The sequence below is a fragment of the Rhopalosiphum maidis genome, chromosome 2 (genome assembly GCF_003676215.2).
Source record: "Rhopalosiphum maidis isolate BTI-1 chromosome 2, ASM367621v3, whole genome shotgun sequence".
Taxonomy (NCBI): Eukaryota; Metazoa; Arthropoda; class Insecta; order Hemiptera; family Aphididae; genus Rhopalosiphum; species Rhopalosiphum maidis.
The window spans coordinates 1,078,090-1,103,883 of NC_040878.1; the positions used below are offsets into that span (position 1 = coordinate 1,078,090).

Here is a 25,794-nt window from a genome sequence, read left to right on the forward strand (position 1 = left end):
TAAGAAAACCAATTAACATAAAATAATTTATTTTGTAATAAAATGTAGTAATACAAATGTATTAATATTATTAATGTATATTAATATTATTATTTTACAATATTGTATATTATAAGTATGTAATATTTTTTATGAATAATAACAAAATTAATAACTATATAATAAAATAATTAAACAAAATTTAGAATAGAAGAAATTAATTCATTAAGTATGTTCATGTTATTGAAACTACGAATTACTCTATACTGTAATGTATAATATATCATTTGTAAAAATATAGTTTAATCAAAAATGAAAAAAAATATAGTAAAATAAAATGTTACTACATTTATTGTTTTTAATTTTATTAGGGTTAAATATTATTTTCTAGTGGAATTTCACTTAGGGATAACTTTTCACTAGAGATATTTTTTCAAAGGTAATACATCTTAGATATAGCAAAAAGGCTCCCTATTTGTATGACTAAAAATGAATAGGTTATTTTTTTTATGTTAAAAATGTTTAACTTCTATAAAAAAAAATTCAAATATTGATACATTAAAACCATGATTATTATACTTGAAATACAAAAAAAAAATTGTGGATTTAAAGTATTGCAACATTATGGTTATAATTAATATATATGTATCTTCCTGAAATGTACATAATTTTCTAATTAAAATCATCAATTATGTATTAAATTTACTAAATGTACCAATTACTTTTATAATACTTGAGTGTGATTTCAACAAATGCATTATTAACAGTTTTAGAAGTCTTATGGACTATGGTTTATGTACCTTATAAATATTCATAAAAATGATGTTCATACAAATTTATAACTAAATGTCATAAAATTGGTTCACAATTAATATTAAATTATGAGCAACAATTTTCGCTAAACTTCTGTTAATTTAAATGATTTATAATTAAAAACATACTTGTTATCAATAATTATTATTTGTTATTTGTTTTATAAGAAAAACGTTCTATTTTAATTTGGAACAAAAATTTTTAAAAAATAAGCAATTTCGTAAAAATATCTTAAGTATTGTAAAATAAAAATAAATTTAACTATTCAATGTTATTACTTGTTATAGTTAAATACATAATTATTTACATACAAATTAAAACTTTATTTGAATACTTAGAAAATCACGTAAATAATAATTGAATAGGAATCCATAATTTATTGTATACAAACAAAATAAATAATCCTGCTACATTTCATGCGTGATGATGATTCGGTAGAAGGGACAAGGATGTACTTCTGTTAACAATATTGTAATGGATAGTCTACTAGTACACGTCTGACCACAAATAGATTTATTTTAACGTAGTTGTTTAATAATTAAATTTATAATCGATGAAACAATGATCTTATAAATAACGATTCCGATTTCCGAGTATAAAGTATGGAAAATCGTATAAATACATTTTACGATGTAAGCTTCGGATATAAATTAATAATTCAAAAAAATAAATTATTTATGTTTTCAGTAAAAACAAATAAATAATAATAGAAAAAACATCAAGAACATTAAATAAGTGTAGTGTATACTGTATATTAGAAAACATTTTCATAAAAAATGTAATTGGAAAGAATGAGTGGAAATATTGAATGTATAAAATTTAAATTCAATAATATATAATTTTATACAAAAAATGTTTCTGAGCAGATACCACAGAAAAAATTACTAAAGATATTTTGTGTTTCATATTTATTTAATCAGTAATTTATAGGTAGTATAAGTTACACTAATATTTTTTAAACACCATTGTTTATATCCACCTAGTTAATAATAATATACATTTTGAAAATGCAACGTCTAATAAATAATAATATTTTATGAATTAAAATAAAATAACTAAGATTATTTTTTTTTATTCATATATCAAATTATGTAAAAATTTGAACTTCAAATATCTATAAAAAAAATTGTACCTATTTTTTATATATATTTTTTTAAGTTGCTCTAAAACTTAGAGACTAAGTACAACTTACAGGAGCTTTGTTGAAAGCTTTCTGACCAAACATAACTTATATCAATATTTATATAAAAAAAAGTGAAAAATCTAATGTTTGAAAATAGTTAATGATTAAAAAAAAAAAATTATAGCATTTCATACATTACAGTTTAATTTTTTGGAAATTTAAAGTATTTCGGGTAATTGTTTTTGATTTAGTACACATAATAACAAAATCAATTTTGTTAAAAATTAAATTGAAATATTCCAATTTTTCGTTTTCTCCGATTATTCAGTAAAATGTGGTAAGATTGTTTTTATTTAATCCCTTCTTCCCAAGTATTAACTAGTTACTTACTACCGGTAACTATTTTCAAAGTTAAAAATAATTGTGACAATAGACACAATAATAAAAATAATTTGTTAGTTTAACTCGCATAATACTTCAAATTATATTATTAATAAGTAATAAGCATGTACATGATACTATTCGTTAATTACTATCTCTTTATAAACTCTTTATTACTGATTTCATATCAAACATACGATAATAAAATGACAAAATATTTTAATCTAATACAATTATCTATAGTACAAACCATAATTTTTTTAATTCATAATTTTCAACTTACTTGTTTCACAGTTTTCTTCATCAGAACCATCTACACAATTAACTTCACCATCGCATAAATATCCAGGACGAATACATTCCGAATTTTTACACTTAAATTCCCCATGCCAGCATTCTCTGTGCTCTAAACAAAATATTATCATAATATTAATTCTTTAAAAAACAATACAATTTTTGAAGAACTAATAAATTTTATTTAAAACTCACTACATTGAAGTTCATCCGATCCATCACCACAATCGTCTTTGAAATCACATGTTTTATCAGTGGGTATACAAAAATAATTTGCGCACTTAAAGTGTGTAGTTGGACAAACGTGTGTTTCTATAAATAAATAAAAATAATATTTATTTAAATTATATACATTTTTATAGTTAAATTTATTAGTACATTTTTAATTTTTACCAAAACCTAATTAATCCATCATTTAAATTAAAAATATGTACAGTATCTAATTCTATATTACATTTTCATTTGAATATTAATTTTATTTTTAATAAATTTGATCATACATTAAATAAATTAAATTATTATTAATTTTTCTATTTTGTCAATGGAAACTTATAGATATTTGGATGTTATATTTGAATGTCAATCATTGCAGATGCAACACCAATATCGTTTACGTAAACTTAAGGAAAGCTTCAGTAAAATATAAATGATTTATGGAGATAGTATAGTTTGTAAACTTCATAAGTTTAAAGTAATAATATGAGTAAGTTTTGTTATGATTTAGATTAATTTAGTTAATATTAATTAAGTTAATAATATTTATATTTGATGTGTTCATTTGTAATGCTACTCGTGGCTTACAATGCCACCGGGGTATCGGGACTTTTCCCGCCGCCACCGCCGCCTCTGGTAGTGTATAGCGAACTTTTCATACAAATAAGAGCAGTGGCGGTCAAATGATTTGAGTCATGGTAGGGAGGGATGTGGCATAAATATTAAAACAAAATTTAATACGGTAACATTATAGTACTATATACATAAATTTGATTGTTATAAATATTAAAGAAAAAAATAATGGGGTGGAATCTATCCTCCTCACCCCCCCCTGATTGGCCACTGAATAAGAGAAGCATTTCTGATAATGGCTGTAGAGAAAAATATCAAATAATATTTACGTCAAAGACATTTTCCAAAATAAAAGTGATTTATTAAATAAAAAAATTTTTAAAAACAATTAAGTAGGTATTTTTATTTTATTTTATTTTAATATCATATTCTGTTTTTATTAAATGAAAAATATTAGTCATTTCAGTTATTATCATAGTTATTTTATTTATATGTTCTATACAACTTCAGAGTAAGCATGTATTACACTTTAAAACAACCACTAAATATATACAGAATGAAACAAATTTGAGAACCAGTCAAATAGTTTTCTCGGGCCAAATATTTTTATAATTTATTACCGAATCGAATGTCTTTCTTATATACCGTGAATTTATGATATATGGTGTTTATTTCTCGTGTCTTCATATTTTTAGCATTCTATTAAAATATGCTTAACAGTATTATCCACTCCACATGAATTACATGTGTTTTATTGGTAGATTTAATCGTGTAATATCTAATGTAACACCACTTTATTTCACTCTATAATAACGTAAAAGTATAAAAACCTTGAGAATTTAAGAATAAATGTATATCCTAAAACCAATTCAATTCATCGCAGTAATTCTCTATAATAGCACAACCTAACTTAAACTACGACTACTAATCAAACAAAACACGTAAATATATTAAATAAATTTTCATCAAAACTAGGTCCAATATATTATGCAATTAAAAAGTTCGATTTTATATAAATTATAACTATAAACAATAATTAGATCAAACAAACTTTAAGGTTTCTATGGTTCTTATAATAATTACAACTTTTAAGTATTACGCAATATTCTTTTTATAGCTTTTTATTTTTACGCAGACTTTCAAACATTTTGTGACAAGTTACTAGCAACTTTTATGAAAATTTGAACTGTTTGTAGCTATAACAATAGCTGACACATCTAATAACTACTAAAAATCTACTATATAGCTATTATATCTTCTTATGTGTTATCAACAGCAATATTTTGTAAATTTCTACTTAGTTTAGGTTTATTATTTTTATTTTTTGCAGTTATTGCACAAATTCACCTGTATTACAGTTTTAATGAGTTAAGGTAAATTAAACCTGAACAATCTGTTTTATATTTTTATATTATGTACATAAATACTTCAACAACATAATCATAAATAATATTAGTATTCATAGCACTGTGCAAGTCACTGTCTTGGAGATTAACGGGGTAATTCGGTAGACCAACTTTAACATCGTAATAATTATAATTAAAATAATGATACATAGTATACATGGATAAACAAGAGACACATATTATGCTTGATTGATTTTTCGAACTTTTTTATCTGAAAAATAATTCTAGATTTGTGATGAGTATACTACGGGATAGATTACTGAAATACTGAATTAAACCATCTTACAAAATTATTAAAATTAATTCAATTTTTAAAATATTTTTCATTTTATCGTTATACCATACGAAAATTATGATAATAAAAATATAAAAGGTTAACACGCCTTATTTTATTAAAATTTTTTTCACAAATTGTTTCGCAGAAGAGAAACATATTTTTTGATAATTACGTTAAACATTTATTTGGGTTAGTAAAAATTCTTTAAAAGTCTCTAACGGTTTTACATATATAGGTTATTTTTTTTTTAATTTTCAGTAATTTGATAAAAAAAAATTACAACATTTGTCACAACTTATTCAGTGAATAAGTTTCAAGTTTAAAAATACTTTTAACTTATTTGAAAGAGATAATGATACAAAATGTTCACACAGTATATATTTCACTATGTTGTAAAATTATATTAAAATGTACTTATTGCAATTGAAAAAATGCATTGTTTTTATTATTTTATATTTACGAATAATATTCATGAAGCTTAAATATATATCTATCATTTTTCGATTTTAATTTGATACCTAACCTAGTATTGTATAATATATATGTAAGATTATAACAAGCATATATAAAATGACAAAATATGAATTAAAGCTATAAAAACAACTTTTGAAAGAACATTTTTTTTAAATCTAAAAACAACCAATTAACCCAATAACATGGTAATAACAGTCAATTAGACCATAAATATCATTAATAAATAAAATCAAACAAATCATATAAATGACAACAAATCCTTATCTTCAACAAGAATCTATGACCAAATATGTGCATCAACTTCAAATAATAAATAATTTAATAACAATATCTTTAAAAAAAATAAAAATTTAAAAATAAAATTAACTACAGATTGTATGTCTATTGTCTATACTCTATATATATTTGAAACGGGTATAAAATAGAGGCATCTACAATACATTTTATAGTATTATCTTGATACTCAGCTTATATAACATTGGTAGTTATTTTTTTAAGTACAAAAATTCATGCAATTCTAATGTAACTTATATGAAAGCTGGTAAGACTTTCAAATTCACAAGAACACAAATAACGACGCACAAATACTTTTTCATGAATTGACCATATTTTAATTATTTTATATAAATCGAATTTGATTGGATAAGTTCTTGTAAGTTTTTAAATTTACACTAAATTTAATGTGGTATAAAATTCCATATAATTAAACTAAACTAGTTTAAAATAGATTGGTACAAGATATTTCAATAATAGGATTAATTTATTTGAAAAACATTTTTTTATTCAAAATAAGATTCTACGAGTATATAGTATTATTTTGCTCAGTGAATTAATTAATCATATCACAATAATAATAATTATTATTAATACAGTTTATTTTTAGAACTTTACAAGCAATTATTAAAAAAATATATAATTAACTAGATTTACTTAAAATAAACCTTGAAATATTTTTACAACTATTTACAGAAAATTTTCCGTCCATCACTAAATGTATACACACATTTAATAAACATTAAATAAAAATTAACTCACTACAATCGATTTCGTCTTCTCCCTCGTCACAATCAGCAATTTTATCACATCGTTTCACTAGTTCAATACATTTGTTCATACATCGGAACTCGTTTTGTAGACAACCTGCAAACAATGAATTTACGTAATAATTTAAAACAAAAACACATACCTAAACATGAAAATGATCTTGTTTTTAATTTTTTCATACGATTTATTTATTTAATTTATTTATTATTGCCTACATTAATATATTAGGTACCTATAATTTTTTTTAGTACCAAAAGCAAAATTTATACTAAAACATATAATATATATTCAGAATTATAATTGACAGTCTATATTTATAAATAATAAACGTGGGTTATTGCTAATTTAAATTTTTAAGATAATATTTACATAAATAGCATTATATTTGCAACATTGTTTGAAAATATGTATTACTTAATCAATCATTCCAAAGTTAATATAACATACTCCTCCCACATCGATGTTCTATCTAAAACTCTACATTTTATAATTAAAATTATTCTTAATAAACCTTAATTATATTCTTTTAACTTTATTTGTTCTGAATTTAAAGTTTCTACTTTTACTCAAACTTATGAACTACCGGTTTTATTTTATTAGTATAAAATGAATATTAGTAAATTTCAGCCTTCTTGTTATTATAATACAAGAATTAAAAATAATGTAATTTAATTGTACCGTTTAATGAATCTAATTTCGGGACGCTTAGTCCTATAGGTAATTAAAGGAATTTCTTTACTTCGAAAATATAATATAAAATTAAATAATTTTGATAGTTTTAACAAATACAAATATCATATTATCAATATTTTTACTTATTTTTAATTTATACTTATTTTATATTTAAGTCTTAATATTGTATTTAACATTGTAGTATTTTATTATTTTTTCAGTTTTGTTTTTCTTATAATCTCATTTTTAAGAACTCAGCTTAACCGCCACAAGCATTCTTTGCTTATTGGTCGAACTTGCAACTTATCTATTTTTATGATACTATTTATGTATTGTTGTTTTTGTTGTTGTTGTTGTAAAATAAATATTTTTATTATTATTCATCATAATTGTTTAAGTATAGTACATAAAAAATAAAATAATTAATTGGTTGTGTACTTAAGTATCTTTATAAAAAATCATTTTGTATAAAGATAGATCAACAGTTAGAAAGTTTATCTTGTAAACTTCGTTAACTTTTACGAAACTAAAATGTCATGATTTTACACTTTATCTTAAATGTAGTACTTAAAAACTTATATTGATTAACACCATATAATTAAAAACAGTATGTCATTGCTATAAGCACGCGTACTAAGTGCTTCAACTTTTAAGACTTACTAAAATATTCTGATAGCCGGTTATTAGGAGAGAAAAACCATAAAATCATTAATAATTGATAACCTCTCTTTTTTTAACAGAGTATCGACATTTTACATATAGTATTCTCTGTAAAACAACTTGCATAGTTGCATTTCAGATATTTAATAAAATACTAATATATTATATTATACTAATAGTATTGTAACTTATAACCATTATTTATTTATTTATTTATTCCATTCCCTCATTATTAAAAAATATCTTTCAATAATTTCATAAAAAAATACATCATGTATGGTTTACAATAATTGTATTTAAGTTATTTTTTTCTTTAAATAAAACCAAAAAAAAAAAATCATAAAGATTTAAAATTTAAATTTCTTTTTAAAAATTAATATTACAAAGAAAGCGTCTACAATAAAAATTATAAGAAAAAGGATCTCACACAAATAAAAAGTATAAAAGTATGATTATGGTTATGACACGCTTCGCTCACCTTGGTAAAACAAACAAACTAATATTGTATTATTATTATACATTTTAAAACAATGATATCGAATTCAAAAAATAGTTTTTAGTAGAGCTTAAATATAAAGTATATATAGACGTTATTCTATACTTTTAGGTACTTTTATACGAAGTATTTAATATTATAAGAGCTTTAAAGTATAATATTTTAAACATTTATTGAATCTGGTATTTAAAAACGACAAATTGTGATATCAAAAGTTAACAAAATCAATCAGAAATGAATTCAAATAAAAGTTAAAACCTGATACATTGCTTAGATTTCAACAATAGTTGTATTGTGATTGGTAATTTTTATACACTTAAGGAAATAACTAAGAAAACAAAAAAATTCCAACATAATTTGATTTTAATTCAATAGATAAGGTACATACAAATATGTATGACAGTTCTAGTACCAAATAGTTTCCAAATAAAAATTAAACAAAATATTATTGTACAAATAATAAAATTTGATTCACTAAAATTTAAAAATTATAAAGAAATTCGAAGTATTTGCCGTCAGTTCACAAACAATAAACTTTTTAAATTATCGGAATGGGGTATAAGTTAAATCCAAAATTAGTCAATATTTAGAAATTTTAATGATATAATACTTAAATTTGAATATAATATTAAAATTATGTTTTGACTCCAAAGCAATAAATAAATCTAATCTACACATCCACAAAAAAATAACTTATAATTACTACTATTATATGGTTACTATGATTATATTAAAGATACAGAAATTATACCTATTATTAAGCTTCTAACGATCTAATCTAACCTCTAAATATCGGAGTATCAATATAAATTAATTTTTAATATTCATCACCCATCATTACACAATGGATAGCCACTAAAATAAAATATATTTTATAATTGGTCGAAATCACCCTTAATGAATTGACTATACCAAAATTAGTGTAGTTTACATTTTAAGTAGTTTAAAACAGGATAAATCAACTGGCATCATTTAATCTGTCCCGGACAACACCACGCAAAATCATCTAGTATAAAATAAAATTATAAATAATGAAAAATAAAATTGTTCTAATCTAGATATAATATATTTACCAATCGTACATTTTGTGAATAATTAATGTCCATATAAATACTTTATTAAATAAAACGTGATTAATAGTTAAAAAAACTTTAAAAAAAAATTTTAACCTAACAATCCTATAGCTATCATCGTGTAATAAAAATATATTAGGAAATATAACTAAATGTGGACTGCATAATATTAATAAATGGTATTTTAAATTATTTATGGTAATGATTAGTATAATACATTTATTAAAGCGCCTATTATTATTATAGAAGGTACAGCAAAAGTAACACTCGTGTGACTCATGATGCTCATGATTATAATTTATACATAACTAAATAAAAAGTAAATAATGTAAAAGATTAAAGCTATAAATTATATTATAGCATATACTGTTACTTATAAAGGATTACAGCATTCAGGTACTTATAAGGTACTATAAGTAAGTGTAATTGAGAATTACTATTACCCAAATTCTAATAAAAAAAATTTTAATTTTTGACATTAATTTTAAACTGTAGTTATATTCAATATTTTAGTTTAATAACAATAAAAAAACAAAATTGATTTGGTGAATAACTAATGTTATGTAATTTTTTAAATATTCCCGATTTTCCACTATTCTTTTTAATTTTTCCCATTTAAAAAAAAAATATACCGGAATACTTTTATCCAATTAAATAATGTTTGCTACTAGAAACATTTTATGTCAACAAATTATAAATAAACTTTTTTTTATCTTACAATACAAAAACTATTTTTATTTTTTTGCAAAAACGAATTGCAATCTGGATTGACGTCTCAACTCTTTTCACGGCTTTCAATTTTTCAATTTATTTGTTTTTATTAACTGTATCAATTATCTATATCTCATACTAATTTTTACCAATAATTATTCCTGACTCTGACCATATTCTCTATTTCGTATTATTTAAATTATGTACAAAGAATAATAATTGTTTGATGTAAAATGTTTATTACAAAGGAATCGTAGAAAAAAATTAAGTTTAAAATTATAATATTGTTATTCAGGTGTATACATTTTTATTTACAATAAGATTTTTTAGATATTTCCATACTAACATATTAATAAGAACCAGAGCAGAAAAAATGTAAAAGAAAGAAAAATATAAAAGCTGCTTTTTATCCGTTTAAATATAAAATTATAAAATACTGCGATAACAGCTTTACATTCAATTCATTCCAGCTACATTTATATTAATTTAAATGTAATTATCTGGAACATTAAATTATAATTTTTCATTTACAATTCTTAAACAAATCCATTAAAAAAATTAAAAATGTCCTTAAGAACTAATATGTAGTGAATAAAATACAAATCCAATTTAAGTTACAACTTTTAAAATCTGAACAAAACAAATATCGTATTTATTATACAGTAATATATTTTTTCCATATTTATCTGCAGACACTTTACATTTTAGAAAAAAGAAGTGCTCCAAAAATTTCAAGAAGCCCTATCAATCAATTGTAAATTTAACCCAAATGGTACTTAAATGGGATCGTTTTTCGATTTTCAATATAACCACTAGTTTTCTATGCGTGAGAAAAAACTACCAACTCGTTTTGACGAAAAGAAAAAATTTAAATTCCACTTAGAATAGTTTTAAAAATGCAATGATTGAAACCTACTTTTAAGTTTAATATCACAACACAAATATAACACATCCAAAGCAGTAGCCTACTCAACTGAACTATAAGCATATTTTTTCAAGCATAATACTACAATACAAACACAATTTATAGTACTTACTACATACATGTTATTTATTTATTTTTAGATATATTCATTGATAAATCCTTTTAATTAAATATAATACTATGTGAATTACTATTCTTAAACTAACTACTATATTTATATACACAATTCATTAGTATTTCAAGGTCCTTAAAATAAGTAATTTGTATATAATACATAATATACTGATTACTGAACAGTGAACATACTGAATATAGTGTATAGGATATACTGTATTATTCTTATTAAATAAGAACTTTATAACATTAAATGCATATCCCTACTGATAGCTAATATCAAAAACCTCATACAAAGTGTCCATTATGTATAACCCTACAGGCTACAAGCTACAACATAATACTTATACTATCACATTTATTTTAAACATTACATTTTGACCGGACACTATATTCACTAGCTAAAATAAATATTATTTTTGTATAATTGAAAATTATTTTAACCTAATCCGACCTATTATTGGAAATATAACAATGAATAATATTCCCTATATATATATATATATATCTATATAGTGTTTTTAAATTATAGATAGTGTGCAAATAAATACACTAATTTGGTTTTTTATAAATACTTACCTACCAAGATATATTTCGAAATTGTAATCGATAAAAATATTGTTTTGAATAATTACTTAGATTAAAATGTAAAACAACAACATTATTTAAATGTAATAATAACATATAATGAATCATTTCGCAATAATACAGAAAATAATCTTACAGTGATGAATTGATATATTTTCTCTTAATTATTTATCAAATTATAGTTTTATTTTCACACAGATTACAAAATATAATGATGAATTGAAACGCAATTTATTACCAGTATTAAACAGCCGATGTCAGTTACCTATTGAAACTTATCGATTCTTCTAAAATAAGTATGATGAAATAGTAAAAGATTTTTTTGCAATTTCTAAACTTGAATAAAACAAACCATGAGCTTTTTTTAATACACATAATATATTTAACAACAAAACAAAAACACTGTAAAATCTGAACAAATAATATTAAATACGCATAAATCGTTATAAAACGTATCACCTTAAACCGTAAATATAATTTTAAAATAAATTATTCACACAACTTAAAAAAATAACTTTTTTAAAGTTTATAATAATTTATTATATACCTATTAAACTTTAATAATTCAATTTAATATAAAACAGACATATGTGACATACCTTACAGGGTCTAAGCTATTGGCGATTTCACGTTATGAGCAACGAGGTAACCGTCCACGGTAGTGGGAGTGGCTGACTACTCTTGCTAACCGCGAACAGTTACCTCGTTCCTCATAACGCGAAATCGCTAATATTTAATAAAATTTAATTTTACTATTTTATATTTATCAGAAAAAAAATGAACAAAAGATATTTTATTTTATTGTCTATAGTTGAAATTTCTTTATGGTATTAAAATACCTCTTTTATTACGTATTAAAAGATTAGATATAATAAATTTATAAATGTATATATTATTTAACTTATAATATCATACATTAAAGCACTTTAAAAATTAAATTTGAAAAAAAAATACAATTTAATTCTTATGTCACTTATATATAACTAATATTATTTTTTAATAAAAACAAACAAATTTCGACAGTAATTTGTTTAAAAGAACAGGTAGAGATAAGTTTTATAGAAATGTGAATATTGTTGTGATTAAATATTTAGTTAAACTATTACAATTTCGTTACGAATAAATGAAAGAAAACACATTACACATTGAGTTTTCTTAACTAATTTAAAAATTTTAATAAATACATTTAAAAAAATATATAATTATTCTATATATATTTTATTGCAAAGAACATTAATCAGTTAAGATGTATATTAAAAAATATATACACAAAATAATTGGAATTCCTTGTTTTAAAAATAATAGAAATTTTATCAATATATTATGTATTCTCTACTATTACTTTTATAAAATGAAATTCTAATCACGTTATGCCCTATACGACGCTAGGTCGTAACGCTATACCTAACCTACATAAAATATAATGATTATTTTTTAACTGACATATTGCTTATATATTTTCAATATTCGCTATTTTAAAAAACAATAAAATAAAATATAAAATAATAATAATATATATTATACTATAATAATTTTTATAAACTCGATAAAAAAATTAAAAAAAACAAATATTTTTAAAGACAAAAACTATTTTGTTATTTTAGCGTTTTAATGTGTTACTGTTAAACTGTTTACTCTCACATTTATTTAATAATTTCCAACTCTATTTTTAGATAATTAATCTTTATATTATAATGGGCAATGTTTGTATGTGCGTGTTTAAGTGATCCACAGTTTAGTCTATCTCACTAATGGTTTTCAAATTTGGTATATAAGTAAGTAATATCTGAGAATATGCCTCTCAATAGCCAATTTTTTAAAATTTGCATTTTAAAAAGAGGCTTAGACAGGGATTTGTTGACTCGTGAAAAACGAATACCTTTTGTTTGTATAGAATTTCCATTGATTGCAGAAAATAAAATAATTATTATGATTGGATAATGAATATAATATATACTTTTAAACGCCTAAATTACTGTGTTGAAAATCTATACAATTTACATTTAACGAAGTTTAAAAAGTCATAAATCCATATTCATAATGTCATAGGCAACGCTGTGCAAAATCAGCTAAAAATATATTTAATATTAGTTATTAATAGTTTATATTAGTAAGTCCGATTTGTACTACTAATAAATTTATAGTTTAAGTATTGAAATGATATCACAACTTAATCGCAGTATATAGAAGATCTAAATACTTATTGGCTAATACCTATCTAAATGAAAAAAGAAAAATTATTCCTTATGTGGTATTAAAAATCAAGCAATTAAACATATCCTGAAAGATAAAGTTCAATTGCAGAAAAAAGGTATAATGGAATAATTAACAACAAAATCTTTCGTCTGATTAATCAATTTAGATTATAATATTAATGCCGGGTTGCAGAAACAATCATTGAACATTTAATAAACCAATAGTAAACTAATAGGTCTCTTAAATATGATTTAGTAGCCTTACTTCATTAAATTTTAGTGAACCATTAAATGTATACATTTTTTATGTAACTTAATATATTATGACTTGTAAACATGAATATTTTAACTGAAAGTACTTAAATGCTAAAATGTAATAACTATTTTATAAAAACATAATAATCTAAAAAAATATGTAAATATAAGTTTTTTAAATGTATTAAATAACATAATTTTCACTATTGCATTCACAAATTTGTAACACTCGTCAATAAGTTATAACTTATAACCATGGCCTCGCAATAGCTTTTTTAAGACTTAAACGAGTTAAGTAGTTAAGTTATAAATATTTGAAAATAATATTAGTGATTTCCGCCTCAATGATGACACCACATAAAAAAGGCTTTATTGGATTTTTTCATTTATTAGTAACTTTAAATTTAAAGTAAAATACTAAGTATTGTTGGTCTCAAATTGTGTTTTAAATTTTACACACACACATATATATATAGTAAAACTAATATCTTATAACTTAAATCCAAAATTTATATTTAAAATAATTAGGTATTATTTTATTAAGTTTAAAACAAATTATAAATAATTTGAACTTTTTGATTTATCAATTGTTCTTTTCAATGGCGTGTAGTTTGAACATTAAGTTGTTTAATTAAAATTTTATGGGTATATTTATACTATAATAGTATAATTGAAAAAATTAATTCGGCACAGTTCTTAAATCTCTTATTTATTGAAATATTATTCTTCTCTGTACAATCATTAATAAAATTATAGATACTTTTATTTACTATTGACAGTAAAACTGGATAAAAAAGAATGTGTGCATTTCAAAACGTTTTAAGTCTTTTTATGTTTGTGGTTTTCTGGACATCACATAAACTTTTAAAAAGTATTTCATGGGCCACGAAGGCCTTTTTAAAAATTGAAAAGTATTCACCTATACCTATTTCCTCTATAATAAATTTCAGTACGCGAAGAAGCTAAATGCTTTTATAAGAAATTCCACGACATACTACTTAACTATTTCACTATTCCACTTTACTTATTAAACATTGATCGTCCTTACCCATTTCAGATAATCTTCTGAGACGTTTAAGCTCAAATTTTGTTATAGTATTATAAATGAATAAAAAAGCCTAAATGGATTGCGAATCTAATCATAGAAACCTAAAAATAAATTTTGTACACTTGAAATTTGATAAAAAAAAATATAATATTAATAATATTTCAAAAAAATGTAATATAAATAACATAGGTATTCCAATATGGTTAATGTCAATATTATTATTGAAATACAAAGAATTTAATTACTATTTGATTACAGCTTTTAATTAGGCTCTATTTATGATTTTAAAATTACTATTAAAAAAAAAATTGTTGATTTATTACAACGAATTAACACCATAAAAATGTCATCAAGATTAAACCTCACTATAATTTATCAATGTACATTTTTTAATATTCAGTCGTAAAATAATTATTTTTCCTCAACAATTTTCGATATTTCATTGTATTAAAAAAATAACAATAAATACTTCAAATAATCAGCAATTCTTAAATTATCATTTTTAATTATACGATAAAATTTTCAAAATATTTTAATTCTTTTTGACTTATTTTTTATAGACAAAAGAAATTTTTAATTTTTATCAGATTTTTTTTGATTTATGTTGATAAAAAATTTTTGCTTGGTCGAAATTCTTAAAAATTGAATACATGATCTCACAAAGATATTCTTATATCTGTGAAAACATCAAAACTACATAGGTTCGATTGTATTTCATATGTATTTGAAAACAAAATTTCAAAAAATTGAAAACTATTTGATACTTAAAAATTCATAAAAACTTTGTTTTGTATCTAATTTTTGAAAATGTGATACAAGATTGTTTATAAGCAATTCATTGTAAAACTATAAAATCTAAAAAATATATAAAGACAATTATATTTTGTTTTGATTTAAGAACTTTATTGGTAGGAACTTAAACTTTTATGTATTTTATATTGTTTAGAATTTTATTATACGCTATAATATTTTTGATTTATTTTAAAATATTATCTATTTGTAGGTTCTATGAATATGTTTTTACTGTTTTATGCTATTAACAGTAAAATGTTATACAATTTTGAGTTACATAAGTTGTTATAATATGGTATAAATATATATTATTATAATAAAATTAATACTAATAACATAATAAATACAATATTTTAGGGGAAAATTATACCAGCTTACTATTATACTTAAAGAATAACAAATGTCTAACTTTAACAGCTATATCAAATAACATATCATGAAATATACTTTATGATATATACAATCCGCCTAAAATTGTTGTTCGTTAATAGTGATTTTATTATATCATTGAATTCAAATTTAACACACTCATAATAGCTAGTGACTTATTCGACACCTAATGTACAGCAGAGCGGTACCGCCTATCTTTTTTCATTGATCTGTTAATAATTATTGAGTATTTAAACCGAAAAAAATAAAAACGCTATTAAACAGTTCACTTCTATATATGGAGTATGAAAATGAATAAATTTATTATAAATAGTATACTCACGTAAGTTTGTCCTACGCGAAACCACTTTTACATAATAGCATTATAATACAACATTAATATTGTTGCTACAAACAATCACTTTTAAAATAGGTTCAGTAATTTTGTGTTTAAATATAAAATAAATAAAATATTTTAATTTTTCTAAAAATTCCATTAAAATGTTCTATATTATACATTTATACCCATAGCGAGTATATGGTATTAAGTTATCTTCCTGGCGACCATTGAATTGGCTCCCAAGAAAGGCAATATTGAAATGGCTTCCAATATAATTTTCAACAAGTGGTTATCAGAATATAAAAGTTGAAAAATTACGCGACTTTAATATTTTTAGCAACACAGCGCCAAATAACTGCTTGAAATTATTTAATCGTTAATCCAATAACACATTAAATGGTCCCAACCACCGTCGTATTTATATAATTTAATTACCCAATACAAGAGATTTCACTGATGATATTATTAAACGCAGTACTTACTCGCAGTTGTCGAAATCTGCCGCAATTCATTGCAATTTGTACATACACGTTTAAATATAAAATCAATGCAGTCGAAAAATGAATAGTGAAAAGGGGGAATTAATTTTAATAGTAAATAAGTTAAAATTTAACTATCATAAGCTTATCTAAAATTCATTTAAACGATTAAAATTTACTAAATGAGGATGCAAAGCTTATTTGAAAATTTTTAACAACGAAAATGACTACAAAATGAAATACTTACTACATTATTTTAATATATAGTTAAATTTATCTTCAAAAAACTTTGGTATCCAATTGATTTATAAAATAAATATTGAAGGAACCAATTCAATACATAAAATTATCGATTACCTGAGTTTAGGAGCCCACTCAATAGCTCCGATCTTGCTAATAATATTTAGAGATTATTAATTCTCGATTAACCTATAATTTATAAACATTTTTAATAATTGACAATCAGACAATCATTGGCATATATTATACATTTGTATTTAAATATGATACATAAATTATAATAGCAATACAAATATGCTTAGTTTTTGAAAATTACCCCACAATGCAATAATTTGCAATAATTATGTATTTATGTCTATTATCTATGTGATGTTATTTTAAAAATATTATGATTCGAGCAACGTTAGGTTTACATTACAGCGAAATAAATGGCTATGTTAATGTCTGTAGTTTTCGTAATTCTTATAAATGTTATAAATCAGTCATTCAGCAAAACAATTGTTTAGAGAAGAAAAATGTAATCAAAGAAATAATAATACATTTTAGTATAAAAAAAGTTGGTAATTAACAACGACAAATTAACAACATTGTAGTATAACTGAGGATTTAGTTAAATATAGAACTTAGATTAAAGAACCTGATTATCTCGATGTTGGTATTTAGAAATATTTGGTTTCACATACCCCTTTTCTAAGTTGTTAAAAATAAGGGCTAAGAAAATTAAGAAGATTGCAGAAGTCTATAAAAGGTCCCGCTTGACTACATAAATTGAGTTCCGTATGATCAATTGATGGATCACCGCTTACTATGTGCTGTTTTAAGACGGATGAGTCAGGTTTAGTTATTATTAATACAATTCACCATAGTTCATACGTAAGAATACTATATTCAATCATTATTAAGTAGCCAGTAGGCATAGCTCATATAAACTTAAAGTTAAATTGAAGTTAATCAACTAAAACTACAATTTATTATTAAATAGTTTTACTTAATAAATATTAGAGTTAAATAATACTATAGTATATTAATGTGATACGATAAAATAATTCTCAAAAATAGCGCATAAAATATTTTATATTAAAATTATTTAAACGAATTAATTTCCTTTAAATGTTTTAAATGATAGGTAACTATTAGCAATTTTGCGTTATGAGCAACAAAGAACGCGAAATCACCAATAGTAATTCACATTACACATAGATTCTTAAATTGGTTTTTCTATAAAATTATAAAGAATATATTATATTATACGACATCATACATGATAATAGGTAAATTTCTACCAGGAAATAGGATATTTTACTCCACATAAAAGGACATTTAAAATTTAAGTAACACGCTAAACATGATTCAAACTGGACTTTTTTCTTATTCTAAAACTATTTGTATTCCTATGCAATTAAATACAAAAGTATAAAATAGTGAACGATCTAATTACATAATGTGGTTTTTAAAAACAACTTTAAATTCCTCATTGTTTTATATTATATTTTTTAGAACCTAACAACAACTTTTAAACAAATTTAAACATTCACTTGTAAAAATTTAACTTTAAAAATGTAAACAGGTTATATAATTTTTTGTTTATTCAACATCTAGTTATGTTTTTACAGATAAATAAAATATCGAATAAGTTGTTTGTTAAATTTAAAAAAACATATTAAGACGTTAAAATCCGTTTTCATTGTCAAAATCCATAAAATATTTGATATTAATACCTAAAAAATTAATAAATACTCCTTTTAAATTTTTGATGTTACTAGAATTAAATAAAATGTTTAATTAAAGTCATATAATAACCATAATATTAAATTATTGGTGGGACTTGTCCGCATACAAGTGGCTTATTCGATGTTCCTAAAAACCATTGAGTGGACAAATAATCGGAAAAGTCGGATGGCAACTTACCTAGATTTTATGTCTATATATGTTGAATAAATCGTACATCACTGTTAAAAAGTATATACCAAATTGAAAACTTTTAATATTTAAATTAAAAGTAGGTACCATGTATTGCTATACTTCAAGATGTATAAAATAAAGTTGTTTAAAATTTATAATTTAAAACGATCTATTTGAAGTAAATTATCCTTATAAACTTTATATATTATAAAAAACACAAATAATGTATTTTAAAAATAAAATAAGATTTAATATATTACCACATTCAGATACAGCTTCATCTTCAGCTCGAAGACAGTCAGGTATGCCGTTGCAAACCAATGATTTTGGTATACAGTATGTTTCATCACAATGATAAATGTCCAAAGTTGAATTAGATTGACACGAATCCGACTCCAAGCACTGATTACCTATTATATCAAATAAATAATAAAAATAAAAATTTAATACATAATAATACGCCATTCAGTAGGTATATATTATACTAATTTACAATATCATAATAACATAATATTGTTTTATTCTTAACACCTAAGTCATAAACTATTATAACTATAACGAACAATGGCTTACACGGATTATTTAAAAATAAAAATAAATTGTATTAATAATACAATTTAAACAAAATATTTCATAAAATGTGTATTTATTAAATCAGCTACAACAGCTACGACAGCACATTAAATTAAACATGCATAATACACCACGATAATAATTGTATTTCCATTTTTATAGATTTTCATAATTTAAAACAGTGTAAATATGATAAAATCAATTTTTAAAATAAAAAAATTCTAATAAAAAGCTCTATTTAATTTTTCAAATATATATCTACTAGGTATTTCTATGATAAGCTTATGGCTTGCATCAAATCTGTATCAGATATAAAACTTTTATATTATGTCATTTCCCAAATTATTCATATAGTTAGTTTAAAACTACCAATGATTTTTCCAACGTTACTTGTACTATATTAATCAACAAATAAGTTTTCACAAATTGTTCAGTTTTAACCATATTATTATTCATTGGTACCTATATAGGAATAGGTTATATAATCATACATAGGTATTTGATTCGAAAAATAAAAATAACCTAATTTCATTATAAAATTCAAATCTATATTAAAAATATTGACCTAAATTATAATACGCATTTGAATATAAAGCTATAGAAATTATTAGAATAAAATTATTACAATATTTTATAAAAAATAACATGTTGACATTTATAAAAATAAATAAATATTTGCTATAAATTGTTGTTTGGTTGAACTCATTAAAAAAAAAATTTTCTTTAAATAATGGTTACGAACAACAAATTACAACAATAAATACAAAATTATGACTTATATTAATAAAACGTTTTCAAGTTTATTTCTTATTTGTATATTTAATACTTATCTATGACATCAGAATAGAGCAAAAAGCAATTGATGTAAATAACACATTTTTAAAAAATAAATCATTAACATTAATTTAATAAGATATTACAAAAAATTTAATTAATTAACTAATTTTAGAGTTTTTATGAAAAAATATATATGTTCTATTTATTGAATATGTAAATTATGTAATTTACTGTAATAAAATTTTTATAAATTATTTTGTTTTACATATATTCTAATAAAAGGTTAAAAGGAAATTATTGCATATAATCAGGGCCCCCACATGGGAAAGCTGATGGCCCTTGAGTACATTGACCCGTTGAAATTAATTGGTAGAGTTTTATAATGAGCCCGGACAAACATTTAATACAAGGGCCCGAGATTGTATGTGGGAGCCCTACATATAGTTATACAAACATAACCTAAAGACAATAATAAAGCATAGTTAAATATTATTAAAATTTATCAAAACATAAATCATCTGACATGAAATGTTATTATAATTCGGTAAGGAGCAATAACTACAACAACGTTACAAAAATACAAATCTGTATACAGGGGAAAGGGGGATTCAAACCCTCCCACAAATTATAATTATTAATTATGTATTTTTATTTCATGTATTAAAAATATTTTAACACCCTCCTCTCCACCGAAAATTGATCATGAATACGTGCTTGCAAAATTATAATATACATAAAAAAAAATTGGTGTGTCGAATTTTAATTTAATAATATATTATTGTAGGTATAAATATAATGAATATTTAGCGTATACGAAAAACGATTTTGAGCAGTCTGTCAGAGAATCAGCCTATTTTACTAAGTATATTTCATAATTTATTTTTTCATGTAACTAATAAAGACTTTTATTTTAACGTAAAACAGTAAAAATAGGTTTATAATATAAATATATAATATCTTGAAATAAATCAAAAATGTTATTGCGTATAGTATAATTCTTAATAATATAAAATACATAAAAATTAAAGTTCCCACGAATAAAGTTTTTAAATTATAACAAAATATAATTGTTTTTATATTTTTAGATTTTATAGTTTATACTAATAGCTATAAATAAATAAAAATAAACTAAACTAAATAAAACTAAAACTAATAAAAAATTGAAAATTTCTCATACCAATAAATAACTCAAATTGTTTTTAAATATTTTGAACTTTAAATAACCTATAATGAACCTTACATAAAATGAATAAAATTATATCTACAGTCATTATGCTATCTCACTAATAATATGTATTTTAAATTCTAAACGGAGTGACAAATGTATTTACTTATTATATATTATGTTATAGTGAGTTAACATATACAAGAAACATTCTAATTTGTTATCTATATGATTCGTGGCGTAGCGACAGCTTTTTTTGAGGCCAGTTCATCTACCAAAAATCAAAATCAGTAAGCGGGTCCGAAGTGGTTAGATCCGTAGGAGTCGTAGGACTGTAGATCAGTGAGTTTAAGCTAATAACTAATAACAATATATTACATTTACCTTACTGTATAATCTATATTCTACTGGTATAAAAATGTACGTTATAATGTACTAATATAATATATCTCTATCCTTGGCCAATGATGTAATTAAGCAAGCTGTGAATTAAATTATATACTTCTAAGTTCTAGCGTCTATTGATTTAACTGCTTGCATTTAGTGTCTACCATTAGTCATTACATATAATATACTTAGTTCACATTCTGCGCATTCTACAACTTAACATTTTTGGAAACATAATAACGTTAACATTTTTATTGAGTATGTTTAAGTTCTATACAATTTCTGCAGTCTGAATGAGAGTAATAATTGAATGCAATGTAGTATTAAAAAAAATAATGAAAAATAATTAGTGTTATTACCGTTTTAAACTACAAGAAAGTGGACCATGAACCTATTTAAATATATTATAATTGAATATTTATTTCAGTTAGAATAAGTAAAAAATAAACTTAACTAAAAAAGTCCTGATTTGATCATAAGAGTGAAGGGGGTAAGTATATAAAATGTTTGGACTACGCCAAAATAAATCTTCTATACGCGCCATTGCGTTAGTTGACGATGACAGTAGTTACGCCTACATTTTTAGACTTTACCTCCACTGAATGCTTATTTGCAACGAATCTTATTTTACGAATATCCGCAGCAGCGGCATCCCAAAACGCTAGTGAAAGAAAAACACTGCGTGACTTTTCAACACCCGGAGTGTATATTGTAAATACATATACGTCATATATGTATAAACATAACTCCTATAGGTACGCCAGTACGATACTAATATATGGATATTGGATATGCCAAAATGTCAAAATAACAATTATAATTAAAGATTTAAACTGATTTTAATCATAAAAAAATACAAACTAATAAACTTTAATACTAATGTTTACATTAGTCAACTGAATTAGTGTGAACTATTAGTAGTATATTGAACAGTAATAAAAAACAAAACAGATCATATTATTTATACAAATCTCCATGAAAAATATTTAAGATATTAATAACAACCATACATAAAAACATTATATAACTTTTCAACCATATATAGGAATTTTTCTTCTGTGTATTTTCGGTTAAAACTCGTTCTAATATAGAAAGTATTCCATAATATTTATACAAAGTAAAGGTTCCCAAACTTTTCAAAATATGACACATTTTAGAAAATGTTCAAATTTTAGAGACACACAGAATACTAATGAAATTTTTTTCTTTTTTAATTATTGACTGCTATATTTACGATACTTACCTACTTCTATAGTCTAACAGCATCGTGGTTACACTTCTCTGGTTCCTACACTTGTAATCGTCGCGGATAATAATAAATAATAAAACTAAATGTAAACTACAATATAATTACACAGGAAATACTGTATCATATTTATTTGAATTTATACTCGTATTAATACATAAAATATTTTTGTATTTTTTAGTTTATATATGTGTGTGTGTGTTACGGGCACTGAGATAGATAACAACTACTGGAGCGTCGACTCGCTATGTTCATAATGTAACAGAAAACGAGCTGTGTAGAATACCGATACCCCCACCACCGAATGGAAAATTATTTAAATGCACTTTACTTAACACTGGATTTCAGTAAATTTTAACTTAACGTTTTACAGTAACAAAATGATCGTAACTGATCGAATTTGGTATCAAAATTTTTATCTTGATGTTGGCTTTATATTGATATATTTTAATATGAAATATTTTTAATTTATAAAGAGAAATTAATAAAGAAATGATTATGCTAGAAAAAAATTATATTCATAACCAAGATAACAAATATAATAAAATGTAAAATAATAATTAAAAAAAAATAAATACAAATTTAAATTATTTACAAATTTTTAAATAATATTAATTTAGATAACTTGGTTCTTAAGGAAGATTTATTTTTAAGTTCTCGAGATATATTAAATTTCTTTTTCAAAATAGCTCATTCTAATATTAACAAACCTTTTACTAATTAAATAAAATAATATATGTTCATGACTAGGAGTCTCTAAAACAACATTTATAGGGTGTGTGCCAGGGAAAAAAATAGTGTATTTTTACTTAGTATACTTCTTCTAGCACATTCTGTAATATTCAGTTCTGCATTATAAAAAAATTTGTTTTCTTTGACAACAATAACCTGGAATGCTTTTTCCAAATATTGTACATTTAATATGACTGATTTTGAAACATAAATTAATTTACCTTAAACTGACTTTGTAAATGTTAAATTATTTATATAACTATGGTCAAATTGATTTTCCATTAACATACTTATACAAAAGTCACACACCACTTTTGACATAATACTTTTAACAATGTAACCAGAAATGTAATTTAATATTTCATTAACATATTCTTCTAAATGTGTATTTATTCAGTTGATCTAAAAATATGTTAATGTCATTTTCATTTTCTGAATCAGATTCTGTATATGTTGTTTCATTTTGTACAAATTCTATGGCTCTATGCTTATTTTTTTCCTTTTGAAAAGGGAATTCTAAAGTTTAATATATCAAACTTTTAAAAGTACATATTCTAGTATGAACTACTTATATTAAGTTATACTCAGGGGTCAGAAGTTTAAGTGGGAACTCAGTTACCCTACCTCTAAATGTGGTTAAAAAGCGTTTCTTTTAACAAATTATTCGTAAGGTACGCCGGAACGCTCCAATTATAACCAGGTTACAACATTAATGCTGTATTACTGTGTATTTTTAATTATAACAATTTATTAAATTTAATAGTTCAGTAAAATGTGTTACATTTCAAAAAAATTGATTTTGAATCAAAGTATTCAAAGTGACTGAATCATCCTATCTCTATAGTTGCGTGTATAAACTACGGGTTTTTGCCATTCGGTGGTGGGGGTAACACTCAACGCGACAGCTCGATTTTCGGAACAGAGTCTACACTCCAGTAGTTGTTATCTATCTCAGTGATTACGGGCAAAGTGAGGTAGTCGGGCATTGTGCACAATGATAGAATGCGTGAAGGGTAATGTATACTATACTATGTATAAAACTATACCTATTGTAAAATAAATTTATTTATTTATTATTTTATTGATTAGATACAAGATACATGTTAGTATACATAGTAATGGTAATTTATTTTTTTTAGTTTAATAGGTAAGACTAAAAAATAACTACATGTATGTATTATTTGAGCACGGATTGCTACTGTGGCACTTAGAGCTACAAATTTTACCTGCTGCTTTACATACTTTTTTGTTTGACGCTTTTGCTAAGGTTAGGTTTTTACTAAACATTTTAACGGACTGAGCTTACATGTCGATCAAGTCGACCTGGCAACGTGAATTCATTTCTGAGAGGATTGGTCGTACACCTAACCTTTTTTTGTATTACTTTCTTTTTTTTGACATGTTATACACAAATTTAGATATAATATTATAGTTTTCCTAGTAATATTTTTATACATTAAATTTATGTCGTATATCAT

The 25,794-nt window shown here is 22.9% G+C and overlaps 1 protein-coding gene across 4 annotated transcripts in view; it reads right to left on the reverse strand.

The window, feature by feature from the left end:
* Positions 1-25,794, reverse strand: part of LOC113552234 (G-protein coupled receptor GRL101-like) — a 66,051-nt gene that overhangs the window by 24,864 nt on the left and 15,393 nt on the right. For 3 of the 4 annotated variants that reach the window (XM_026954993.1, XM_026954991.1, XM_026954994.1), the window contains exons 3-6: positions 19,697-19,846; positions 6,569-6,673; positions 2,786-2,902; positions 2,580-2,702 (exon numbers count right to left, since the gene is read on the reverse strand). In XM_026954993.1, coding sequence (XP_026810794.1) covers positions 2,580-2,702; positions 2,786-2,902; positions 6,569-6,673; positions 19,697-19,846 — 495 coding nt within the window. Of the gene's footprint in view, positions 1-2,579; positions 2,703-2,785; positions 2,903-6,568; positions 6,674-12,415; positions 12,479-19,696; positions 19,847-25,794 lie in introns of those variants that run through there. The other variant, XM_026954995.1, reaches the window with a different exon arrangement.